At 42.9% G+C, this 22,216-nt stretch overlaps 1 protein-coding gene across 1 annotated transcript in view; it reads left to right on the top strand.

Moving 5' to 3' along the window:
• Positions 1–22,216, top strand: part of XYLB (xylulokinase) — a 154,209-nt gene that overhangs the window by 26,701 nt on the left and 105,292 nt on the right. Inside the window, exons 5-9 of the mRNA XM_070726388.1 lie at positions 7,417–7,535; positions 10,587–10,668; positions 13,520–13,560; positions 17,176–17,291; positions 21,514–21,629. Of these exons, the coding sequence (XP_070582489.1) occupies positions 7,417–7,535; positions 10,587–10,668; positions 13,520–13,560; positions 17,176–17,291; positions 21,514–21,629 (474 nt within the window). The remainder of the gene's footprint in view (positions 1–7,416; positions 7,536–10,586; positions 10,669–13,519; positions 13,561–17,175; positions 17,292–21,513; positions 21,630–22,216) is intronic.

The following is a 22,216-nucleotide window of genomic DNA, read 5'->3' as shown; positions in this document are numbered from 1 at the left end:
ATTGCTACAACAGTGTGAAAAACGGTCATAAGTCACTTTTTTTCTGTGCCATTGTAACTTTGAACTGCTGTAAGTCAAGGGTTCCTTGTATTCAATTCCAAAAAAAATCCCTACTATGTAGCTTGCTGGAGTATAACGATGGGTAAAACAAGATTCAGTTTATTAAACATGATCAGTTTTGTTCCATGCAAATCAACTGCATTTAATTAATTAGCTCTTTCCTAATTTGTCCCATGCTCCTACAGAAGAAATCTACAGCCATGCCGTCAGGCATTTAATGCATTCATTCATTTCTCTCTCGGTTCCCTGTTCATTGGAAAACAATATTATTATTGCTTTTAGGCTGGTGGGATGATGTAATAGGCGAAAACAATCTCTTAACTCACGCATACCTTATGCATGAGGAGTTGTTAATTCCGCTCAAGACCTGCATTTTAGGAATGCTGCTGTTCATTGGTTGCGCTGAAAAATATCTTTTATCCTGGGTTTTATATCCCTGGTTTCTGCTCTTGAAGATGTACACTTAAAAAACAACAACAACGCTGTTGACTTGCAGGAGCCATTTTCTTAAGTTTAAGTTTATTGGATTTATATGCCGCCTCTCTCCGATGACTCGGAGTGGCTTACAACATATGAAAGAGACAATATACTGTATATCGAAATCCAAATAACTGAAATTCAAAGTTACATTAAAAACTAAAGAACTAATTAAAATTCATACATAACCATTCAATCATCAAACTCACTATACATTCATCGGCCAGGGGGGAGAATATAATGACCCCAAGCTTGGCGGCATAGGTGAGTCTTTAGACTCTTATGAAAGGGAAGGAAGGTGGGGGCAATACGAATCTCTGGGGGTAGCTGATTCCAGAGGGCTGGGGCCCCCACAGAGAAGGCTCTTCCTCTAGGTCCCGCCAAGCGACATTGTCTAGTTGACGGGACTGTAGAAGGCTGACTCTGTGGGACCTAACCGGTCACTGGGATTCATGTGGCAGGAGGCGGTCCCGTAAGCAATCTGGTCCTCCTCCTCCCTTCTTTATCTTTCCGAAACAATTGCTAAGCCTCGGTTCTAAGTAGATAAAAATTCACATGATAATGGGCTCATACCTTTTGAAGGCAAACAAGAATCTCTGCAATTTATCTATTAAAACCATTGTGGAATTCTCTAAGACTTCTAGGTTTCTGAGGGCAAAATTTTTCAGGTTTCCTTCTCCTCTTCTTCCACCTCCTCCTCCTCTGCCTCCTCCGCCTCTTTCATATTGCTCCATTTTGTTTCTCCTCCATGTTGTTGTTCCTTCCCTCCTCCTCCTCCTTGTGTCTTCTCCATGTTGCTTGTAGTTCAGTATCTTCCTATCTATCTATCTATCTATCTATCTATCTATCTATCTATCTATCTATCTATCTATCTATCTATATCTATCTATCTATCTATCTATCTATCTCTATCTACTTATTTGCTTACTTACTTACTCTTGTTGCTCACGGCCCCCATATTCCTCCTCCTCCTCTTCCTTATTGTTTCTCCATATTCTTCGTCCATGTTCTCCCTCCTCCTCATTGTTGTTCTTCCATATTAATCTTCCTTCATGTTCTTCCTCCTCCATATTCTTCTTTCTCTTTTTCTTCCATATAACCCCCTCCTCCTTTACGTTGCTCCTCCATATTCCTCCTCTGAGTCTTCCTCTTCCTTTTCCTCCTTCTCCTCCACGATTCTCCTCCATAATGTTCCTCCTCCTCCATATTCTTCCTCCTCCTCCTTTTTCTCCGTATTGGTCCTTCATATTCCTCCTCTATGTTGTCCTCCTCCATGTTCTTCCTCCTCGTTCCTTCTCCTCCTTCCTTCATGTTGCTTCCCCTTCTCCTTCATGTTCCCCTCCTTCATATTCCTCCCCCTTTTCCTCTTCTTCCTCTCTTCCTCTCCCTCTCCTCCTCCATCATGTTCTTCTTCCTCCTCCTCCTCTTTCTCCATATTGCTCCTCCATTTTACTCCTCCATGTTTCCCTCCTTCATGTTCCTCCTCTTTCATGTTCCTCCTCCTCTTCCTCTTCCTCCCTGTTGCTCCATACTCCTCTGTGATCTTTCTCCATCACGTTCCTCCTCCTCCATGTTCCTATTCCTCCTCGTTCTTCCTCCTCCTTCCTCCTTATTGCTCTCCCGCATTCCTCCTCCATGCTCCTCCTCCATGTTCCTCCTCCATGTTCCCCTCCTTCACATTCCTCCCGTTCCCGCTCCTGCTTCTGGGCCCGCTCCCTTCTCCTCTCCTCTCCTCCCCTGCCCTCCCCTGCCATCCCCTGCCCTCCCCTCCCCTCCCCCCCCTCCCCTCCCCCCTCTCCTCTCCCTTGCCCTCCTCTCCTCTCCCCCCTCCTGCCCTCCTCCCCCCTTCCCTGCCCTCCTCTCCCCTCCCCTCTCCTCTCCTCTCTCCTGCCCTCCCCTCCCCTCCTCTCTCCTCTCCTCTCTCTCTCCTCCTCCTCTTTCTCCATATTGCTCCTTCATATGAGCCGGGGTGGCTCAGCAGGTAGAGTGCTGTACTGCAGGCCACTGAAGCTGACTGTAGATCTGTAGGTCAGCGGTTCAAATCTCACCACTGGCTCAAGGTTGACTCAGCCTTCCATCCTTCCGAGGTGGGTAAAATGGGGACCCAGATTGTTGGGGGCAATAGGCTGGCTCTGTTAAGAAGTGCTGTTGCTAACATGTAAGTCCCCCTGACTCTAAGGAGAAGGGCGGCATAAAAATCAAATGAATGAATGAATGAATGGATGAATGAATGAATGAATGAACCTCCTCCATGTTTCCCTCCTTCATGCTCCTCCCCCTCCATCTTCCTCCTCCTCCTCCTCGTTTCTTCCTCTTCCTTCTCCCATCGCCCTTCTCCCCGATGAAATGAGCATGGTCCACAAAAGTGTATGTTGTAGTGAAATTTATTTGATGAGTCTTTTCTGTTTTTACTCAATTAGCACATTCAACAGCGAGAGGATAAAACAATCTGATGAAAACACAATGAGATATTCCCAGATTTTAGAAAACACTTTTGAGCTTCATAAACAAGTATTCTTTATTTCTATTCTATTGCCGCCTATAGTCCGTTCTCTTTAGACGGGCAACTATATAAATTTGATCAAAGGATTAGAGAAGGGGAGGAAACAAAAGGAATTAGCCGTCTATTTAATTGCTTGGCCATGTGTTACCCATGGTATCTTCCCCTTCCCAGAGAGCATATATTAAGCAGAAAACGCATTTCCAGAGTTTCATGATTGACATTGGCTGGTTATTAGGCTTTTTTTTTTTCTTCCAGTGCTTCAGAATCGTTTTCCAAAAAGTGCTTTGGAGTGTGCAGGCATATGAATTGGTACCCATCTGGACCCTTTTAAATCAGGCTATTCTTTGGGGTGAAAGTGGGAGATCTTTCCTTGGCTGCATTAGATAGTTGCTATGTAATTCTGGGCGAGAGAAACGTTATTTTAAGCCAGTGTTTTTCAACCATGACAACTTTTAAGATGCATGGGCTTCAATTCTCAGAATTCTGCAGCCCGTGGAATTCTAGGAGTTGGGTCCGCTCAGCTTAAAATTGAGAAATGCTGTTTTATTTAAGCTATTTATTTCAGCTCATAGCAGGCACGTGCTGTGTTATTTCTCCTGAACCATCTAAAACATTTTTTTTTTTGGATATCAGATTGGAAGAGTGGCATAGATCTACTGGCTACCGGAAGTCCTTGACTCACATACACAGTTGGGATCAGAATTTCTATTGCTAAGCTTGATTTTACATTATTATTATTATTATTATTATTATTATTATTATTATTATTATTATTATTATTATTATTTTGCTGTGAGTGTTAAGCACAATTGTTAAGCGAATAATCCACCTTTCCCCATTGGCTTTGCTTGCTGGAAGCTAGTTGGTGTTGTACATACTCTTGATAGTTGGAGGATGATGAAGATATTGAGGACTCAGATTCAGATAGTGTTTATGAAGTAGTGGGGGGCCCGGGGTTACAGGTAGTAGAACAGTTGGGAGGCCAGCCACAGGATGGGGCTATGAGTTCAGGATCTAGCGAGGGAGAATCAGATGCTCGCTGGGTTAATCCTAAATTCAGAAGGATTCAGAAACGTAGAGAGCAAAGGTCTAGGAGAAGATATTAAGGAGAGGAATGGGTTAAATGTTGTAGTGAGGAAATTGGCACGTCAGGGGGCTAGTGGAGAAGAAGGGTGGAGTTTCAACGTTGCCGTACGAAATATGGAGGGGTTTTTCTCGCCATGCTAAAGTAAGCCAAAGTATTTTGTATTGTATTTAGTCGGTGTGACTGTTTTTTACAGCTATGTAGTTAGGAAATAAATCTTATCTCAGTTAAGCAGGAAAAGGAAAGTGAAGAATGCGGCTAGAAGAGAGATAACGTACTGTTTGATGTCAGAAATATGTTGAAGTACAAGAGAGCAGAGAAATAAATGGAATTGCTTTATTCATGAAATGATGCATTTAATGAGAGTTATTTGTAATTACTAAACTTCTACCAGAAACCAGAACAGTTGGGAACACCACAAATGGTGACCATCACCTCCCTCTGATGTTTTTGCCAATCAGCTTAAAGCTCTGGTGGCGCTAGACTTATGGTTGGGGGTCACCACATCACGAGGAACTGCATTAAGGGATTAGAAAGGTTGAAAGCCACTTGCGTCATTCAGATTCTTTCAGATGATTCCGTCCTTGCAAAGAACTTCTATCCCTGTCTGCAGATTTACTCTCCTTTCCTTCCCTGTCTAAAAACTTTAAAACTTGAGTTGGGGTTGGGAAATGTTTCAGCTGGTTGGTTATCAGGGGCTGCGTTTTTAAAGAGGCATAATCTCAATGATGAAACGCTGTACCCTGCAGATAGAGAAGGAGATAGGATCCATCAGATAGCTCCCACCTGGCTTGGACCGTGTTCATAATCCTCTGTTTTGGACCGAGCGAATGCCGGTGGCAATTTGCCTGCCTGCTAATTGCTTTCTGGTCCGTGGCAGGAGAACCACCTCAGCCTCACGCCAGTTGGCATGGCACTTCGGTGTCTCTTTCTTCCAGTAGGAACTGGGGATCTGGCCGTGTCCCAGGGAAGAGCAGAGCTAAGGCTTCCTTTATTCAATGGGGATGGAGCAGCGGGTAGAAATAAGCCTCTGGGATTTGCACTTCGACTCTCTTTTCTCCTGTCTGCTCTTTGGACAACTAGCAAGAGCTACTGGGAAAGATATGCCCATATCTTCTTTCTCCTCTTCTCTCTCTCCTCTCTCTGCCTCCCTGTCCTTTCATCTCTCTCTCTCCTCTTCTATCTCTCTCCCTCCTTCCATCTGCCCTTCCATCTCTCTCTTCTCTCTCTCTCTCCATCTCCCGTCCTCTCTGTCTCTCTTCTACTCTCTCCTTTCATCTCCCCTTCTCTCTCTCTCTTCTATCTCCTCTCCTTTCATATCCTCCTCCATCTCTCTCTTCAATCTATCTCTCTCTCTCTCTCCATTTCCCCTTCCATCTCTCTTTCCTCTCCCCATCTCTCTCTCTCTTCTATCTCTCTCTCCTTCCATCTCTCTCTCTTCCATCTCTCTCTCCTTCCATCTTTCTCTTCCATCTCTCTTTTTTCCATCTCCCTTTCTATCTCTCTCTCTTCCATCTTTCTGTTTCTTCTATTGCCCGTTCGATCTCTCTGTCTGCCACCCTCTCTCTTTCCTTCCATCTCCCCTTTCTTCTATCGCCCTTTCCATCTGTCTCTCTTCCATGTCTCTCTCTCTCTTTCCTTCCATTTCCCCTTCCATCTCTCTTTCCTTTCATCTCCCCATCTCTCTCTCTCTTCTGTCTCTCTCCTTTCATCTCTCTCCCATCTCTCTCTCCTTCCATCTTTCTCTTCCATCTCTCTTTCTTCCATCTCCCTTTCTATCTCTCTCTTCCATCTTTCTCTTTCTTCTATTTATTTATTTATTTATTAGTTGGACTTGTATGCCGCCCCTCTCCGAAGACTCGGGGCGGCTCACAACAAGTAAAAACAGTCACAACAATCCAATTAATTAAAATATTGCCCTTTCCATCCCTCTGTCTTCTACCCCTCTCTCTTTCCTTCCATTTCCCCTTTCTTCTATCGCCCTTTCCATCTCTCTCTTCCATGTCTCTCTCTCTCTTCTTCCATCTCCCCTTCCATCTCACTCTCTCTTCTCTCTCTCCTTCCATCTGCTTTTCCTTCTCTTTCTCTTCCATCTCTTACTTCCTTCTGCCCTTCCTTCTCTCTCTTCCATCTCTTTCTCCTTCCATCTCTCCTTCCATTTCTCTCTCTCTTACCTCCCTCACTGTGTCTCTTTCCTCCCTCCCTCCATCTCTCTGGAAGTTTATCTAAAGCTGAGAAAGCAGGAGAAAAAAAGGAGGGAATGGAAAAACAAATACTTGGCTTCACTGCTAAAGTCTGGAGGCAAGAGAGAGAGCAAGAAAACAAGACAGTGTATCGCCCCTCCCTCCCCCCCCCCGTACAAAGGAAGCTGCCTATGGCTGCTGGTGGTCTTTCTTTTTCCAAGTCCCATCCCCCAGTCCAGTGGCAGCCCTCCAGATCCCCCGGGACAGTAACAGTTGATTGCAGAACCTGGAATCAATGCAGACCGGGAAGGCTTACGGTGGGGGATGGCTGAACTAAACCTCCATTTCATAATATTATTTTTTGATAGCCGTGACGAGATGATCGGCGTCCTTCTTCTGGAGAGATTTGAGAAGAGTGTCAAGTGACTCATATTTATGACGGTTGCAATGTCTTAGGGTCGTGTGATCCCTTTTTGACAAGCAAAGTCAATGGGGGAAGCCAGATTCACTTAACAACCTTGCGATTAACTTAAAAACGGCAGTGATTTACTTAACAACCGTGACAAGAAAGATTGCAAGATGGGGCAAAACCCGCTTAACAATGGTTTTGCTCAACAACAGAAATCTTAGGCTCAATTGTGGTTGTAAGTCTAGGACTACCTGTTAACTTCGGTCCCCTTCTTCGGCAATTGAATGCTTATTTAAGCATTTAATTTGCTTTGCACTTCAAAGCAAAATATGTTGTTTGTTTGCCATGATTTTGATAACAGTTGTCTTGCTCAATATGTTTTTTTTTTTTTTGAAGGGCTGCTAGCCTGTTTCTTTGTTTTGTTTACCTGATAGTTTTTTTGTTCTCAGGTCTATTTTATTCTGCAAGCTTCATATGCTCAGAATATGTCCGATAATAATAATATAATACACCAATAATAACATTGAACAGATGATGAGGAATGGTTTTGTGTTACGGTAAATGTAAAGAATTAAAATTTTAGGATTATATGGTTTTTTTATCTTCCTTTCTCTCTTTTAACTCCTCTCTGCATGTATGCAAACTGCAGATCACTTTTTGAAGGGATCTGTTGGAAAATATTTCTGTTTTCCTCTTGCAGGATCTGGCATGAATTTATTGCAGATCCGGGAAAAAGTTTGGAATCAAGTCTGCCTGGATGCTTGTGCACCTCAGTTGGGGAAAAAACTGGACCAACCTGTGCCCTCCAACAAAATACTGGTAGGATTAACTGTGGAACGAATAAGGCGGGTGTAACAGTGGGAGAAATCAGAATTGTAGATCGTGTATCTGTTTGGAGTGCCAGTGGGAAATTCTATGCTACAGATTTATTGTTATCATTCCTATGAGTCAGTCTTCACTCCTGGTGACTGCCTGGATGAGTGGCTGTAGGTTTTTTGCAAGTTTTGAAAATGATTAACAACAACAACAACAATGAGTTGGAAGGGACCTTGGAGGTCTTCTAGTCCAACCTCCTGCTTACGCAGGGAACCCTACACTACTTCAGACAGATGGTTATCCAACATCTGCTTAAAAACTTCTAGTGTTGGGGCATTCATAACTTCTAGAGGCAGGCTGTTCCACTGATTAATTGTTCTGACTGTTGTTCTGGATTATGGTTAGAACTTTGGCTAAATTGGAAATAACGCTTACTGAATGCAGGGTTTTATAAACAAAAACTCAATTTTTATTTTTCCTCTCCTCCGTATTCAAAATGCATTACAGGCAGTCAGATTCTTTTATCTCATTTCTTCACGATCAGAGCACACAAGCCTTTCTCCCGCACTCCTCCCATATCTTAATATTTATGGCTAGGCTGCGTTAGTTCGAAGCAATAAAAACAGCTATTAAATAACAGATAAAAGACTAGCTTACTTGGTAGCCGCATCCTGACACGTCCATGATGGATTTACAACATTGAAAACTCCGCCCTTCTTCTCTGCTGGCATCCAGACGTGATGAATAAATCACTTAAGTAATTAATCCATTCCTCCCCTTAATATTTCTTCCCTAACACTTGTTCTCTGCGTCTCTGCACCCGCCTGAAATGCGGATTTAACCCTCTATTATCTGTCTCTTCTTCACTGGAGTCTGGGCTCATAGCATGGCTGGCCTCCCACATGTTCTGACACCTGTAACAAAGGACCTGCCACTAATTCATAAACACTATCTGTATTAGAATCTGCAAACTCTTCAACATCTTCCAATTGACCAGGAGTACAGTGGAACCCCGACATAAGAGCTGCTCTACTTAAGAGCAACTCGAGATAAGAGCTGGGAGGGGAGAGATATTTTTGTTCTACTTACAAGCCCAAATTCGAGATACAAGCGCCAAGGAGCTGTCTCCTGAAGCCAAACGCTAACTTCCGCGTTCGGCTTCAGGAGACAGCTGCGAAGCGGCGCGCATGTTTTAAAAGGTTGCAGCCGGCCTGGGGGGCTCGGGGGGGTGCTTGCAGCTTTCTTTCTTGCTCTTTTTCTTTCTCTCTTTTACCTTCCCTTCCTCTATTTCTTCTTTTCTTTCTCCTTCCCACCTTCTTCCCTCCCTCCCTCCCTTCACTCATTCCTCTCTTACTCTCCCCTTTCATAAGTTTCCTTGCTTCCTTCCTCTGTTCCTGTCCCTTCCCCCTTTCTTTCTTTCTTTCTTGCTCTTTTTCTTTCTCTCTTTTACCTTCCCTTCCTCTATTTCTTCTTTTCTTTCTCCTTCCCACCTTCTTCCCTCCCTCCCTCCCTTCACTCATTCCTCTCTTACTCTCCCCTTTCATAAGTTTCCTTGCTTCCTTCCTCTGTTCCTGTCCCTTCCCTCTTTCCTTCCTTCCTTCCCACCCTCCGTCCATTCATTCACCCATTCCTCTCTTGATCGCTTAAAGCCGGTCCCTGGTGCAAAAAGGGTTGGGGACCTCTGTCCTACAGGATTGGGTGGCAGAGAAGTTGAACATATGTAAATTTAAAAGTTTAAGAAAGTTTACAAGTTAAGTGAAAGAAACTTCATTATTCATTTATATGTACATGTACATTTCTTCATTAAAAACATGTCTTTCTGCATAATTTAGACTAACTTTGTGAGTTTTTTGAGGGCTGGAACCAATTAAAATTATTTACATTAATTCCTATGGGGAAAAGTCGTTCGAGATAAGAGCTGCTCGACTTAAGAGCCCAGGTCCGGAACGAATTAAACTCGTATCTCGAGGTACCACTGTATATACAACACCTGTCAGGAAATTTCTCCTTAGTTCTAAGTTGCTTCTCTCCTTGTTTAGTTTCCACCCATTGCCATTGTCCTTTTTCCTAGGGCTCTGAGAGAATGACCGGCCTAAGACCAACCTGTTGGCTTTGTGCCTAAGGCAGAACTCATAGTATTCCAGTTTCTTTCTTGGTGCCTTAAGCAGTAGATCAAACTGCCCATTAGTATAGATTTAAACTGACATAGATGGTTATTATTTCTCCTGAAGATAGCTTGTTCAGGCTCTGTTCATCTGATTCACAGGTACCTTTGAAAGAAATAGCAGCGTTTTCAGGCTTTTCTTATTTGTAGTGTGGATGGATCCTTGCTAAGAATCCTGCCTGTCCCTTCATCTATCCATGTATCAATGCATCAATCCCATCCCATCCCATCTATCCACCCATCCACCCACCCACCCCTATACATACCCATCAACCAACTGACCCATCCCTCCCTCCCATCTGGTGCATTCACCTATCATTGACAGACTAACTCACTGACCCATCCATCTATCCTTCCCGCCCTGCCCCATCCCATCCCATCCCTCTATCCCTCCCTCCCTCCATCCACCCATCTATTAACCATCCCATTCCACCTTATCCCTCCACCCGCCCACCTATCTCATCTATCCATCTCATCCATCCACTCATCCATCTTATTTGTCCATCTATCCATCTACTCACCTAGCCATTTTTGCTTAATGAACATAATGTTTTATAATGACTAGATGAAAGAGCCTCTGTTTCACATTAAGAATATTGTTTTGGAAATGGATGTTTCCAAGATTGTTAAGTTTGCTGGAAAAACAAACCAGATTTTTTTTTTTAAAAAAAACAACTGTCTGGTTTCCTGTAATAAGGAAATAAAAACACATTTTGCAAATTCAGTGTCAAATTTTCTTCCAAGGGATTTGGGAACTGTGACTCTGGAAAGGAAGATCCCAACATTCTTTGAAGAGGAGTCTTGGTTTTTCTGTTCAAAATGTGTTGTTTTGAAACCAAATAACTCTATTATTTGTTTTTAAAAAATAATTGTTAAATTTCATTCTTTAGGGTTTAATTTCACCCTATTATACTGAACGCTTTGGATTTAATCCTGCCTGCAAAATAGTAGCATTTACTGGAGACAATCCAGGTAAGGAGGTTTTAAAATTCTGGAGCAACAAGGAGCTTCATTTTTTTGTTCAGTTTTATCTTGAGAAGGCAGGTGAAATGTCTGTATAATTATTTGGTAGGGGGAAAAAAAATTCTGTATGAATAATTTCTTCAACCATGTGTTAAAGCAGACATTTCCTGGAGCAACCTTGGTATTTTCAAAATTTGATGCAATGCAGTCATTCAAAGAAGAAAGATCTACAAGTGGTTCTCAACTTACAACAAAACTGGCACCAGAATTTCCGTTGCTAAGCAACACAGTTGTTCAATGAGTCACATCCGATTTTATGATCTTTTTGCATATGGTTCTTAAATCAATCACTACAGTTGTTAAATGAATCTGTGGTTGTTGTGAATCTAGCTTTCCTTTTGACTTCGTTTTATGGGAAGCCATCTAGGAAGGTTGCAAAATAGTGATCACATAACCCTCGGACAGTGCAACAATTGTAAATACAGTGGTACCTCTACTTGAGAACTTAATTTGTTCCATGACCAGGTTCTTAAGTAGAAAAGTTTGTAAGTAGAAGCAATTTTTCCCATGGGAAGCAATGTAAAAGCAAATAATGCGTGCAAACCCTTTAGGAAAGAAATAAAAGCTTGGAATTTTGGTGGGAGGAGGAGGAGGAAGAAGAGGAGGAGGACAGTCACTGCCCAGAGCTAAGGGAGCATTTCTTTTCTCTGGGTGCTGGCAGAGGTTTATTCCTTCTCCAAGCGCCCAGAGAAAGGAAAATGCTTCGTTCGCTCTGGACTGCCAAAGCCTTCTTAAGCGCCACCGAAAGGCTCCTCTGGCAGCCCAGAAAAGCCCGAGATGGCCGGGATTAAAGGGGGAAGGGTAGGAAACTGGTTAGGCATTTGTGCCGCTCTCAAATTTCCTGGGAAATTTTTCCGGGCTCAGGTTCTTCAGTAGAAAATAGTTCTTAAGAAGAGGCAAAAAACCCTTGAACTCAGTTCTTATCTAGAAAAGTTCTTAAGTAGAGGCGTTCTTAAGTAGAGGTATCACTGTATATCCTGATTACCAAGTGTGCAAAAGTTTATGGAGATTCTCATTCATCCAGGTCATTGTTGTCCCAAAGGTGCTTTTTCTCGAGGCACCTGGACTTACTTTGTTTTTCTTTGAAGAACGTTTTGCTTTTCATCCAAGAAGAAGAGCTTCGGAGCTGAAGAATGATGAGAAGCGAAATGTCCAATTGAAAAACACCTTTGGGTCAAGTGAAGTTTGATTACGTGACTGTGATCAAGGATCCAATGGCTGTGCGTAGGAGAGCCGGTCATAAGTTAATTGAAGACTATCTTCGAGACCGCCTCTTACCGCATCGCTCCCAGCGACCAGTAAGGGTCCCTAGGGTTGGTCCAGAGAAGAGCTGCTAAGGTGGAACAGTGATGTGGGCTCACCCCCTTGGCTCTGAGTGCTAGCGGAGTGCAGTGCAATTTTGCTATGATTCACAGAAGCAAAAAACCCGGGCATACCTGCGTCTCCACGCGCGATTCTGCTACCTGCACAGGTAAGTAGCAGAATTGCACTGGCCTCCGCTAGCACTCAGAGCCATGGGGACAAGCACACGTCACCGTTCCACTTTAGCAGCCCACTTCTGGGTTGGTCTTCTCCAGGTCCTGTCAGCTAAACAGTGTCAGGCTGGCGGGCCCGCGTCGGAGGGCCTTGTCTGTGGTGGTTCCGTTCTTTAGAACCAGCTAGCTCCCAAGGTCTGGATTACCGCCACCCTACTGGCCTTTTACAGCAGGCCTGGGGTTGTGGTCAGATGGCACACCATCGGGATCTGACCACTAGAGACATGCATGGATTTTTCTTAACTGTTTTAACTGGTTTTTTTAAAAAAGTTTTTTATTGATTTTTAGTTTTTTAGTTTTAACTGGTTTAATTATTGATTTTAAATTGTTCTGAATTGTTTTCAGTGGGTTTATACAACATTTTATTTGTATTTGGCTATGAGCCGCCCAGAGTCTTTCAGGAATTGGGCGGCATCAAACAAACAAATGCACAAATGTTTTCAGTACTGCTATAATTTCAGATGTAACTTCAAATATTTGAAGATATAAGAATAAGCTGTAATCAACTTACCAACAAATGATTGTAAGTGGAGGACTACCTGTGCAGGAGTGAATTGCTCCTGGTTTGCTGGTGCCTTTGGGTTGTAGGAAAACCGGTCATGAAGGGAGCAGGAGGCTCTGCCCACCTGCCTGGAAGGTGCCATTTGTGTTACACTCTGCGCATGCACAGAATTCTTTGTGCATGTGCATAATGCTTCATGCATGCGCAGAGGGAAAAAGAACCCAAATGGCAGCATCCGGGCATGTGGGCGGAGGGAGAGTGAGGCTCCGCCGACCCATCCAGATGCTGTCATTTGTGTTCTTTTACCATCTGTGCATGCGCAGAATGCTTTGTGCATGTGCAAAACACTTCAATCATGCGCAGAGGGAAAAACAACCCAAATGGCGGCATCCGGGCAGGTGGGCAGAGGGAGAGTAACGCTCCGCCCACCCATCCGGATATCTATCATTTGTGTTCTTTTACTGTTTGCTCAAGAACAGAATGCTTCGCACATGCGCAGAGGGAAAAACAACCCAAATGGCGGCATCCGGGCTGGTGGGCGGGGCCTCGCGCTCTTTCTGCAACTGGCTCTCCAGCGACCAACAGACACAAGCGAACTGGGAGCTTTTCATCCCAGTACCTGTACCTAAGTCTTACTAGACTCTCTAGAACTTCTCATAATAATTGATGATTCCATTCTTACCGTTTTGCGTGAAGCTATTTTCTTGTTGGTATTCTTTGCATACTCTATTCTTTAACTGAGTTTCCTTGTTTGAATTTTCAGCATCCCTAGCTGGAATGAGACTTTCTGAAGGAGACATAGCAGTAGGTGTCGCCATCTTCATTAAATAACATTCATAGTGTTAATTGGGTTAGGAATCTCGAGATCCATAGAAACATAGAAGACTGACGGCAGAAGAAGACCTCATGGTCCATCTAGTCTGCCCTTATACTATTTCCTGTATTTTTATCTTACAATGGATAAATGTTTATCCCAGGCACGTTTAAATTCAGTTACTGTGGATTTATCTACCACGTCTGCTGGAAGTTTGTTCCAAGCATCTACTACTCTTTGATGTTGCTTGTTGAAAGCCAATTAAAATATACAAATAGCAATAGCACTCTCCTATATATATTGCTCTCCTATATCTCCTATACCTTCATCCATGCTAACCAAGGGTGGGTGGGTTCCAATGAAGGGCCACCCATCGCCTGTGCTCCCATTGCGCTCCTGGCAATGGACGTGTCCGCTGTGCACGCGCATGCCACTGTGAGATTCGGCTTCTGCACATGCGCAGGAAGTGAAATCTCACGCGATGACGCTTGCGTCTGTGAGATTTTGCCGAACTCTGGTGACTTCTTTGCTTCCGCGCATTCGTGGAAGCAAGATAACGTTTGAAAGCGGCAAAATCCCATGTGCATGAGCATCCTCACACAATATTTGCTTCCTGCGCATGCACAGAAGCTGAATCTTGCACGTGTGCACACTTGCACACTTCAGGAACACGGGATGTGTGTGCATCTTCGTTTTTCCAACCGCGACTGCGCACCGGACAGTCCATGCAGCAGCCCGCTACTGATGGTTTCCACTTATCTTCATCAACGGTTCGCATCGCCATGTTTCGCGTACGTCTCTTTGTGCAGTTCTGCTCCTGCACATGCTCAGTAGCTATGATCAGCCCGAAACACAGCTGATCATCTGATCAGCTATGCTTTGGGCAAAGAAATAAAAGTAAGTATAAACCCCAGGGGGCTGGGGGAGACAGGAGAGCCCTTTTTCAAGCAGCAGCAGAGGAAAAAATTTAAAAATAATAATAATAATAATAATAATAATAATAATAATAATAATTTATTGGATTTGTTTGCCGCCCCTCTCCGTAGACTCGGGGCGGCTAACAACAATGATAAAAACAGCATGTGACAATCCAATAATAAAACAACTAAAAACCCTTATTATAAAACCAAACATACACACAGACATACCACGCATAACTTGTAATGGCCTAGGGGGAAGGAATATCTCAACTCCCCCATGCCTGGTGGTATAAATGAGTCTTGAATAGTTTACGAAAGACAGGGAAGGTGGGGGCAATTCTAATCTCCGGGGGGGGGGTTGGTTCCAGAGGGCCGGGGCCGCCACAGAGAAGGCTCTTCCCCTGGGGCCTGCCAAATGACATTGTTTAGTCGACGGAACCCGGAGAAGGCCAACTCTGTGGGACCTTATCGGTCGCTGGGATTCGTGCGATAGCAGGCGGTGCCGGAGGTAGTCTGGTCCAAAGCCATGTAGGGCTTTAAAGGTCATGACCAACACTTTGAATTGTGACCGGAAACTGATCGGCAGCCAACGTAAGCCACGGAGTGTTGAGAAAACACGGGCAAATAGTAAAAAATTTGGGGGGGAAATAAAAAAAATGTTGACGACATCCATGGACCGTCACCGATTGAACTGCATCTGTGATGCTATCGTGATGTCACTCGCAGGTCGCTACCAGTTTGGGCAATCCAGTCCGAACAAGGAGAAACCCACCCCTGACGCTATCTTGAGGCTTAGAGAGCAACCCCGAGTTATGTATCCGCATCCTATCGAATTTGATGGAACAGATGCGGGCCTGCCCCTAAAACCTTTCCTTGCTGATGAGCGGCATCCGGACAAGCTAAATTTCACGATCTATTTCAGTGTAGAAGTGCGCATTGCTTTGCCATGTGCTGCCCACTGATTCATTATCATCATTCACTTATAGGTATCCTTGACTTACAATAGTTTGTTCAGTGACTATTTGATGTTACAGCAACACTGTGAAAAAGGGGATTGATGACCATTTTTCGAGACGGTTGTTAAATGAGTTTTGCCCCACTTTTACGACCTTTGTTGCCGATGTTGTAAAGTGAACCACTGCAGTTATTAAGTTAGTAACACTGTTGTTAAGTGAATCTGGTTTCCCCAATTGACTTTGCTTGTCAGAAGGTCGCAAAAGGAGAATCATGTGACCTCGGGATAATGCCTTTAAAACCCGACAGGGCATCGGACCAGAATACCTCCAGAACCGTCTTCTGCCACACGAATCCCAGTGGCCGATGAGGTCCCACAGAGTTGGCCTTCTCCAGGTCCTGTTGACTAAACAATGTCATCTGGTGGGCCCCAGGGAAAGAGCCTTCTTTGTGGCGGCCCCAGCCCTTTGGAATCAACTCCCCCCAGAGATCAGAACTGCCCCCACCCTCCTTGTCTTTTGCAAAGTACTTAAGACCCACCTATATCGCCAGGCATGGGGGAATTGAGACATCTCCCCCAGGCTTTTATAGTTGTATGTATGGTATGCGTGTGTTACATAGTTTTTCAATGATGGGGTTTTAGATGCTTTTTAAATATTTATTTATTTATTTATTGATTGATTGATTGATTGATTGATTGATTGATTGTATTTGTATGCCACCCCTCTCCGCAGACTCGGGGCGGCTAACAACAATAATAAAAACAGTATGTAACAATCCAATAATAAAACAGCTAAAAAACCCTTATTATAAAACCAATATTAGATTTGTTTACATTGTCACACTGTTTTATTATTGTTGTGCATACAAATCTAATAAATTATCATTATAATTATAAATATGAATCAGTTGCCAAACATGTGAATTTATATTACATGACCATGGGGATGTTGCAATGATTGTTAGGTGTGAAAAATGTCTATAAGTCTCTTTTTTTCACTGCCGTTGTAACTTCAAACAGTCTCTAAATGAATTGTTGTAAATGGAGGGCTACTTGTATAAGGGCTGAGTGGCATAGTGGTTAGAGTGCAGGCACTGCAGGCTACTTAAGATGTAGTTTAGCAGTTCAAATCTCACCACCGGCTCAAGGTTGACTCAGCCTTCCATCCTTCCGAAGTGGGTAAAATGAGGACACAGATTGTTGGGGGCAATAGTCTGATTCTAGAGAGGGCTCTAAAAGCACTATGAAGTGGTATATAAGTCTAAATGCTATTTCTATAAGGCAGTGTTTCCCAACCTTGGCAACTTGAAGATATCTGGACTTCAACTCCCAGAATTCCCCAGCCAGCATTTGCTGGCTGGGGAATTCTGGGAGTTGAAGTCCAAATATCTTCAAGTTGCCAAGGTTGGGAAACACTGCTATAAGGGATGAGAAAGCTTGCTTGTTGATGCGTGATCGGAGTGCCACTTTAGTTACCAGCTGACGTTGCTTTTGGTCACTGAGGATTATGTAGCCATGAATTTTCCACAATAAATCCTTAGATCCTATTATAATTCCCCCCCTGCTCTATGTTTCATATAAACCTGGCAAGCAAAGGCAATTTCACAAGAATTGAATTGCTGCGATGTGTAATTTAAAGACAATTAGCCGGGCAAACAAATGGGTTTGATTTAATTCCTGTATTGCTATTTCTGCTTTTCGGCTAATACCTTGATTATTTTCTTTCCCAGATTAGTCTCGGTACTAGTGATACCCTGTTTCTCTGGATTAAAGAGCCCAAACCTGCTTTGGAGGGTCACGTTTTCTGTAATCCAGTTGATTCACAAGCATTTATGGCCCTGCTTTGGTGCGTGCCTTCTACTATATCAGTGTTTTTCAACCAGTGTGCCGCAAAGCTCAGAAAGAGAAAGAAAACAAGAGAGAGTGAAAGAAAGAAAGAGAGAGAGAGAGAAAGAAAGAAAGAGCAAGAGGGAGAGAAAGCAAGCAAGCAAGAGAGAGAGAGAGAAAACAAGAGAGAGAGAGAAAGAAAGAGCAAGAGGGAGAGAAAGCAAGCAAGCAAGAGAGAGAAAGAAAACAAGAGAGAGAGAAAGAAAGAAAGAGCAAGAGGGAGAGAAAGCAAGCAAGCAAGAGAGAGAGAGAGAAAACAAGAGACAGAGAGAAAGAAAGAGCAAGAGGGAGAGAAAGCAAGCAAGCAAGAGAGAGAAAGAAAACGAGAGAGAGAAAGAAAGAAAGAGAGAGAGAGAGAAAGAGAGAGAGAGAAAGAAAGCAAGAGAGAGAAAAAGAAAGAGAATGAGAGAGAGAGAAAGAAAGAAAGCAAGAGAGAGAGAAAGATAACAAGAGAGAAAGAAAGCAAGAGAGGAGAGAGAAAGAAAGAGAGAGAGAGAGAGAGAGAAAGAGAGGGAGGGAAGGTGGGAGAGAGAAAGACATAGAGGGAGGTAGGGAGGGAGAAAGAAAGAAAGAGAGCAAAAAAGAGGAAAGAAGGAAGAGAGAAAGAAAGAGGGATGGAGAGATAGAGAGAAAAAAAGTGGAAGGGAGAGAAAGAGGGAGGGAGAGAGAAATAGAGCGAAAGGGAGGAAGAGAGAGAGAGGAATTTTTTGTCCAAACTTTTTTTAGCCGCAGCCCCTCCCCCCCTCAATGTGCCCCATGGTTTTGTAAATGTAAAAAATGTGCCGCGGCTCAAAAAAGGTTGAAAATCACTGTACTATATGATGCATCAGATTAGTTTCATTTTAAAAAAAAATCAAGATTTGTATCATTCTTTTCTAGTTCTTTAATGTTTCAGATTTTATTTTCAAAACATACTTTAAAGCTATATTTTTATTTATCTCATTTTTTGGAGTATAAGACACACCTTAATTCAGGGGGAGGAAAATAGGGGGAAATATCTGCCTCCCAGATTTGACTATCATCTTTAGTCTGGACAGCTTCAGCACATTATTTCATCCCCTGGTTAGGGCTGGAAAAAACATTCTGTAGAGGGAGTAGCAATGAAAAAAGCCTGCAAGTCAGTAATAGCAGGGAAAATCGTCAGTGCCTCATTAGGGCTGAAAAAATAAAGCTTTGGAAAAAGCTAAATTCGGAGTATAAGACACATCCAGATTTTTAGGGAAAAGGTGCGTCTTAATATTCCAAAATATATAATATTTACATTTTTTAAATGCTGCCTTATTATATTAATAAATAACTCAAGGTGGCAAGCGATATCTAATAAATCATTTCCATTGCTTAGTGAGTCACGCCCAATTTTACAATCTTCTTTAAGCAAATCACTGCAACTCTTAAGTAAAAAATGTGGTTGTGGAGCAAATTTGGCTTTCTCCATTAACTTTGTTTTTCAAGAGCTAGCTGGAAAGGTTGAAAATGGTGACCAGGTGACGCTTGGACACCGAGTCTACAGAGAGGGGCGGCATACAAATCAAATCAATCAATCAATCAATCAATCAATCAATCAATCAAATAAATAAATAAATAAATAAATAAATAAATAAATAAACAAACAAACAAATAAACAAACCATTATAAATATTTATCAATTATTAACAACCTCACATTTACATGGTCAAAATTCACGTGACTGAATTTTGATCATGTAACTGGGGGTAGGGGTGATGTTGTGATGGTCTTAAATGTGTAGAAGTGTTGCAAGTCACTTTTTTCAGTGCTGCTGTAACTTAATGATTGTTAAATGAACAGTTGCAATTTGAAGACCAATAACTTGGGGAAAAACCAATAACTTCACTGGCGAAATTGCAATGAATAATCCATTTATTCGGATTATTTACTGATTATTTTAGCTTCATTTATAAAAAATTAGTGAAAGGTCTTTCTTTGAAGAACTTTAATTACATTTTTTTCTTTCCTTTGGATAGCTTAACTACCACTGTAACCATAGTTCCCTCTAAGCTGAGCAGTGAGCAATTGCTCACTTAAAAATCATCATCAACTCAGAGTTTTCCAAACCTGCCCAGAAGCCGAGAGGGAAATTTTATTATTATTTCTGTGCCGCCCAGTCCCGAAGGGACTGCCGCTCAGACACTATACTTTTCCGCCCACCCCCCCAAAAAATTAGAGGAAACACTGACTGTAACTAATGCAGTGGAAGACACCTAAACCCTTTAACTTGCAAAAAGATTGGGTGCGTGAAAATAATGTTGCACACATAATCTTTCCTCACCAGAGACTTCGTAAATTGGGTTATAGAGGACAATATTTAGTTATGTCCAATCTTCTCTAATTGCAGAGGTGTTAAACCGCCATAGTTCACCATCTGCCAGATTTATTGCCCGAGGAATTATAGGAGCTGAAACCTGGGATGTAGCAGCAATAGGATCCCATTAATTGAAACTCAAGGATCTAGTCCTGGGGTGTCAAACTTGTGACTCGCAGGCCAGATGCGTTATGCGCTGGCAATGCCCAATCCCGATTTAGCAAAGGGGAAAAAAGTTATGATCACCACATGATCACAACTCGATGCCACAAGTTTGACACCCCTGATCTAGTCCTTCATTTCTTATAGATTGAGTTACTGTATTTTTCAGAGTATAAGATGCACCTTTCCCTCCAAAAAGAGGCTGAAAATTTGGGTGAGTCTTATACTCCGAATGTAGGTTTTGCTAAGCCACTTTTAAGCCTTAAGGAGGTGCTGACGGGATCTCCCGTGCTTTGCTAGCTAAGCGATCTTCCCTTTGCCTGCTTCTTTCATTGCTGCTTCCTCCGACAATCGGCGGAGTCTTTTTTCAGCTCTAAGGAGACGCTAACGAGTGAAGCTAACTTCTGTGTGTTGCTAGCGAAGTGATCTTCCCTTTGCTTGATTTTCTCATTGTTTCTCTCTGAAGAGAGAGAGAGAGAGAGAGAGAGAAGTGAAGTGTTTTAGAAACTGTTTTTTATCCCCAATCGGGATAAAAAGCAAGCAAGTGGGCCCAAAACCAGCAAATTAATGTAACCAGACTAATGACTAGCCAGATGAATACCTGATAGGCAGATTATTTTTTTCCTATTTTTCTCCCCCAAAACTGAGGTGCATCTTGTACTGGGAAAAAATATGGTAAATCATGGTGAAATCAGGCACCAGGGAACTTCTGGCCTTAGTATCAATATGTATGTATGTATGTATGTATGTGTTCTGTCGGGCTCTCTGGTAGACTCCTCCCAAAAATTCACAGGTACAAATTTCAGACACACACACGTTTGAAAATTCAAAACAATGTTCTTTATAATGAAAATTCACTTAAACCAAGCCCTCTTTTGGTATAGCAAAGAGCACTCATCTCCAAACAAACTGGTAATTTGTACAAGTCCCTTATCAGTTCTGTGATAGTTAGCTTGCAGCTCTGAGGCAATTCACAGTCCTTCTTCTTTCACAAAGTGAAACACACTTTGCTCTGGTTTAGTTTCAAAGCTGGGAAAAAGCAGCACACAAAAGGTCAAAGTCAGTAAAGCAGTCACGAAACACAACGATCAGATAATCCTCCACAATGGCCAAACCCACAGGCTGCTATTTATAGCAGCCTCACTAATCACCACAGCTCCACCCAACCACAGGTGGCCTCATTTTCTTTGATAATAATCTCTCAGTTGTTGCTGCCTATGCATCGCTCTCCGCATGCATGACTGTATCATTAGCTCTTGTTCCGAATCCAAGGAGGAGCTAGATAATTGATCTCCTTCTGAGCTGTCTGCCACACTCTCCTCCTCCCTGTCACTCATGTCTTCTTGGTCAGAGGAGCCTTCATCAGCAGATTCCACCGGGGGGCAAAACAGGCCTGCAGCATATGGATGTCTCCCCCACATCCTCAGTCCTTGGGGCAGGAGCTGGGCCAGAGCTAACCACAACAGTATGTATGTATGTATGTATGTATGTATGTATGTATGTATCTATGCTTCTATGTATCTATGTATCTTATGTATGTATTTGTGAAAATAGCCTTTTTTTAAAACTTCAGATCCACAATGCTACTTGGCAGTCCTGCAGATACTTTCTGATTTTCTAGTGCCAAATAATAAAATGATGTTGCTTCAGAATCCTGACTGAACCTCCTGGAGAAATTGTGTATTGTTATTTGTTTTAGCTACAAGAATGGCTCCTTGATGCGAGAGAAGATCCGAGATGAGCTTGCGCTGGGCTCGTGGGAAGAATTCTCAAAAGCTCTTGAATCAACAGCTGCTGGAAACGGTGGAAAGGTGGGTAGGTATCTTGGAAGGCTTATAATTCTCCCCCTCCCCTCCCTGCCCCCAATCCTCTTGTTAGGTTTGGTTTATTCCAGGAAAGAAAGAATTGGATGAGAGGCATTGCTTCTGCCTGTCTCATCAGATGGCTTGGCTGGAACTAACTCAACCAGTATTTCTCAATCTTGGCATCTTTGAGACACACAGGCAATTCCCCAGCCAGCTTGCTGTTTGGCTGTTTTTTTTTCTGGTTGAAATGAACCATATTCCTACATTCAAAAGAGGCAATAAAAAGCTAAGAAGAAAACAAAAGGCCAGAACAATCCCCTCCACCAGTCTATACCCAAATAACCTCGAGGCTCGACTACTGTAACGCTCTCTACATGGGGCTACCTTTGAAGAGTGTTCGGAAACTTCAGATCGTGCAGAATGCAGCTGCGAGAGTCTGCGGAGAGGGGCGGCATACAAATCTAAATAATAAATAAATAAAATAAATAAAATCATGGGCTTTCCCAAATATGCCCATGTTACCCCAACACTCCGCAGTCTGCATTGGTTGCCGATCAGTTTCTGGTCACAATTCAAAGTGTTGGTCATCACCTATAA

The sequence above is a fragment of the Erythrolamprus reginae genome, chromosome Z (assembly GCF_031021105.1).
Source record: "Erythrolamprus reginae isolate rEryReg1 chromosome Z, rEryReg1.hap1, whole genome shotgun sequence".
In the NCBI taxonomy this organism is placed as follows: domain Eukaryota; kingdom Metazoa; phylum Chordata; class Lepidosauria; order Squamata; family Dipsadidae; genus Erythrolamprus; species Erythrolamprus reginae.
Note: the sequence above shows the minus strand (reverse complement) of the source record. Positions and strands in the feature narration are given on the sequence as shown.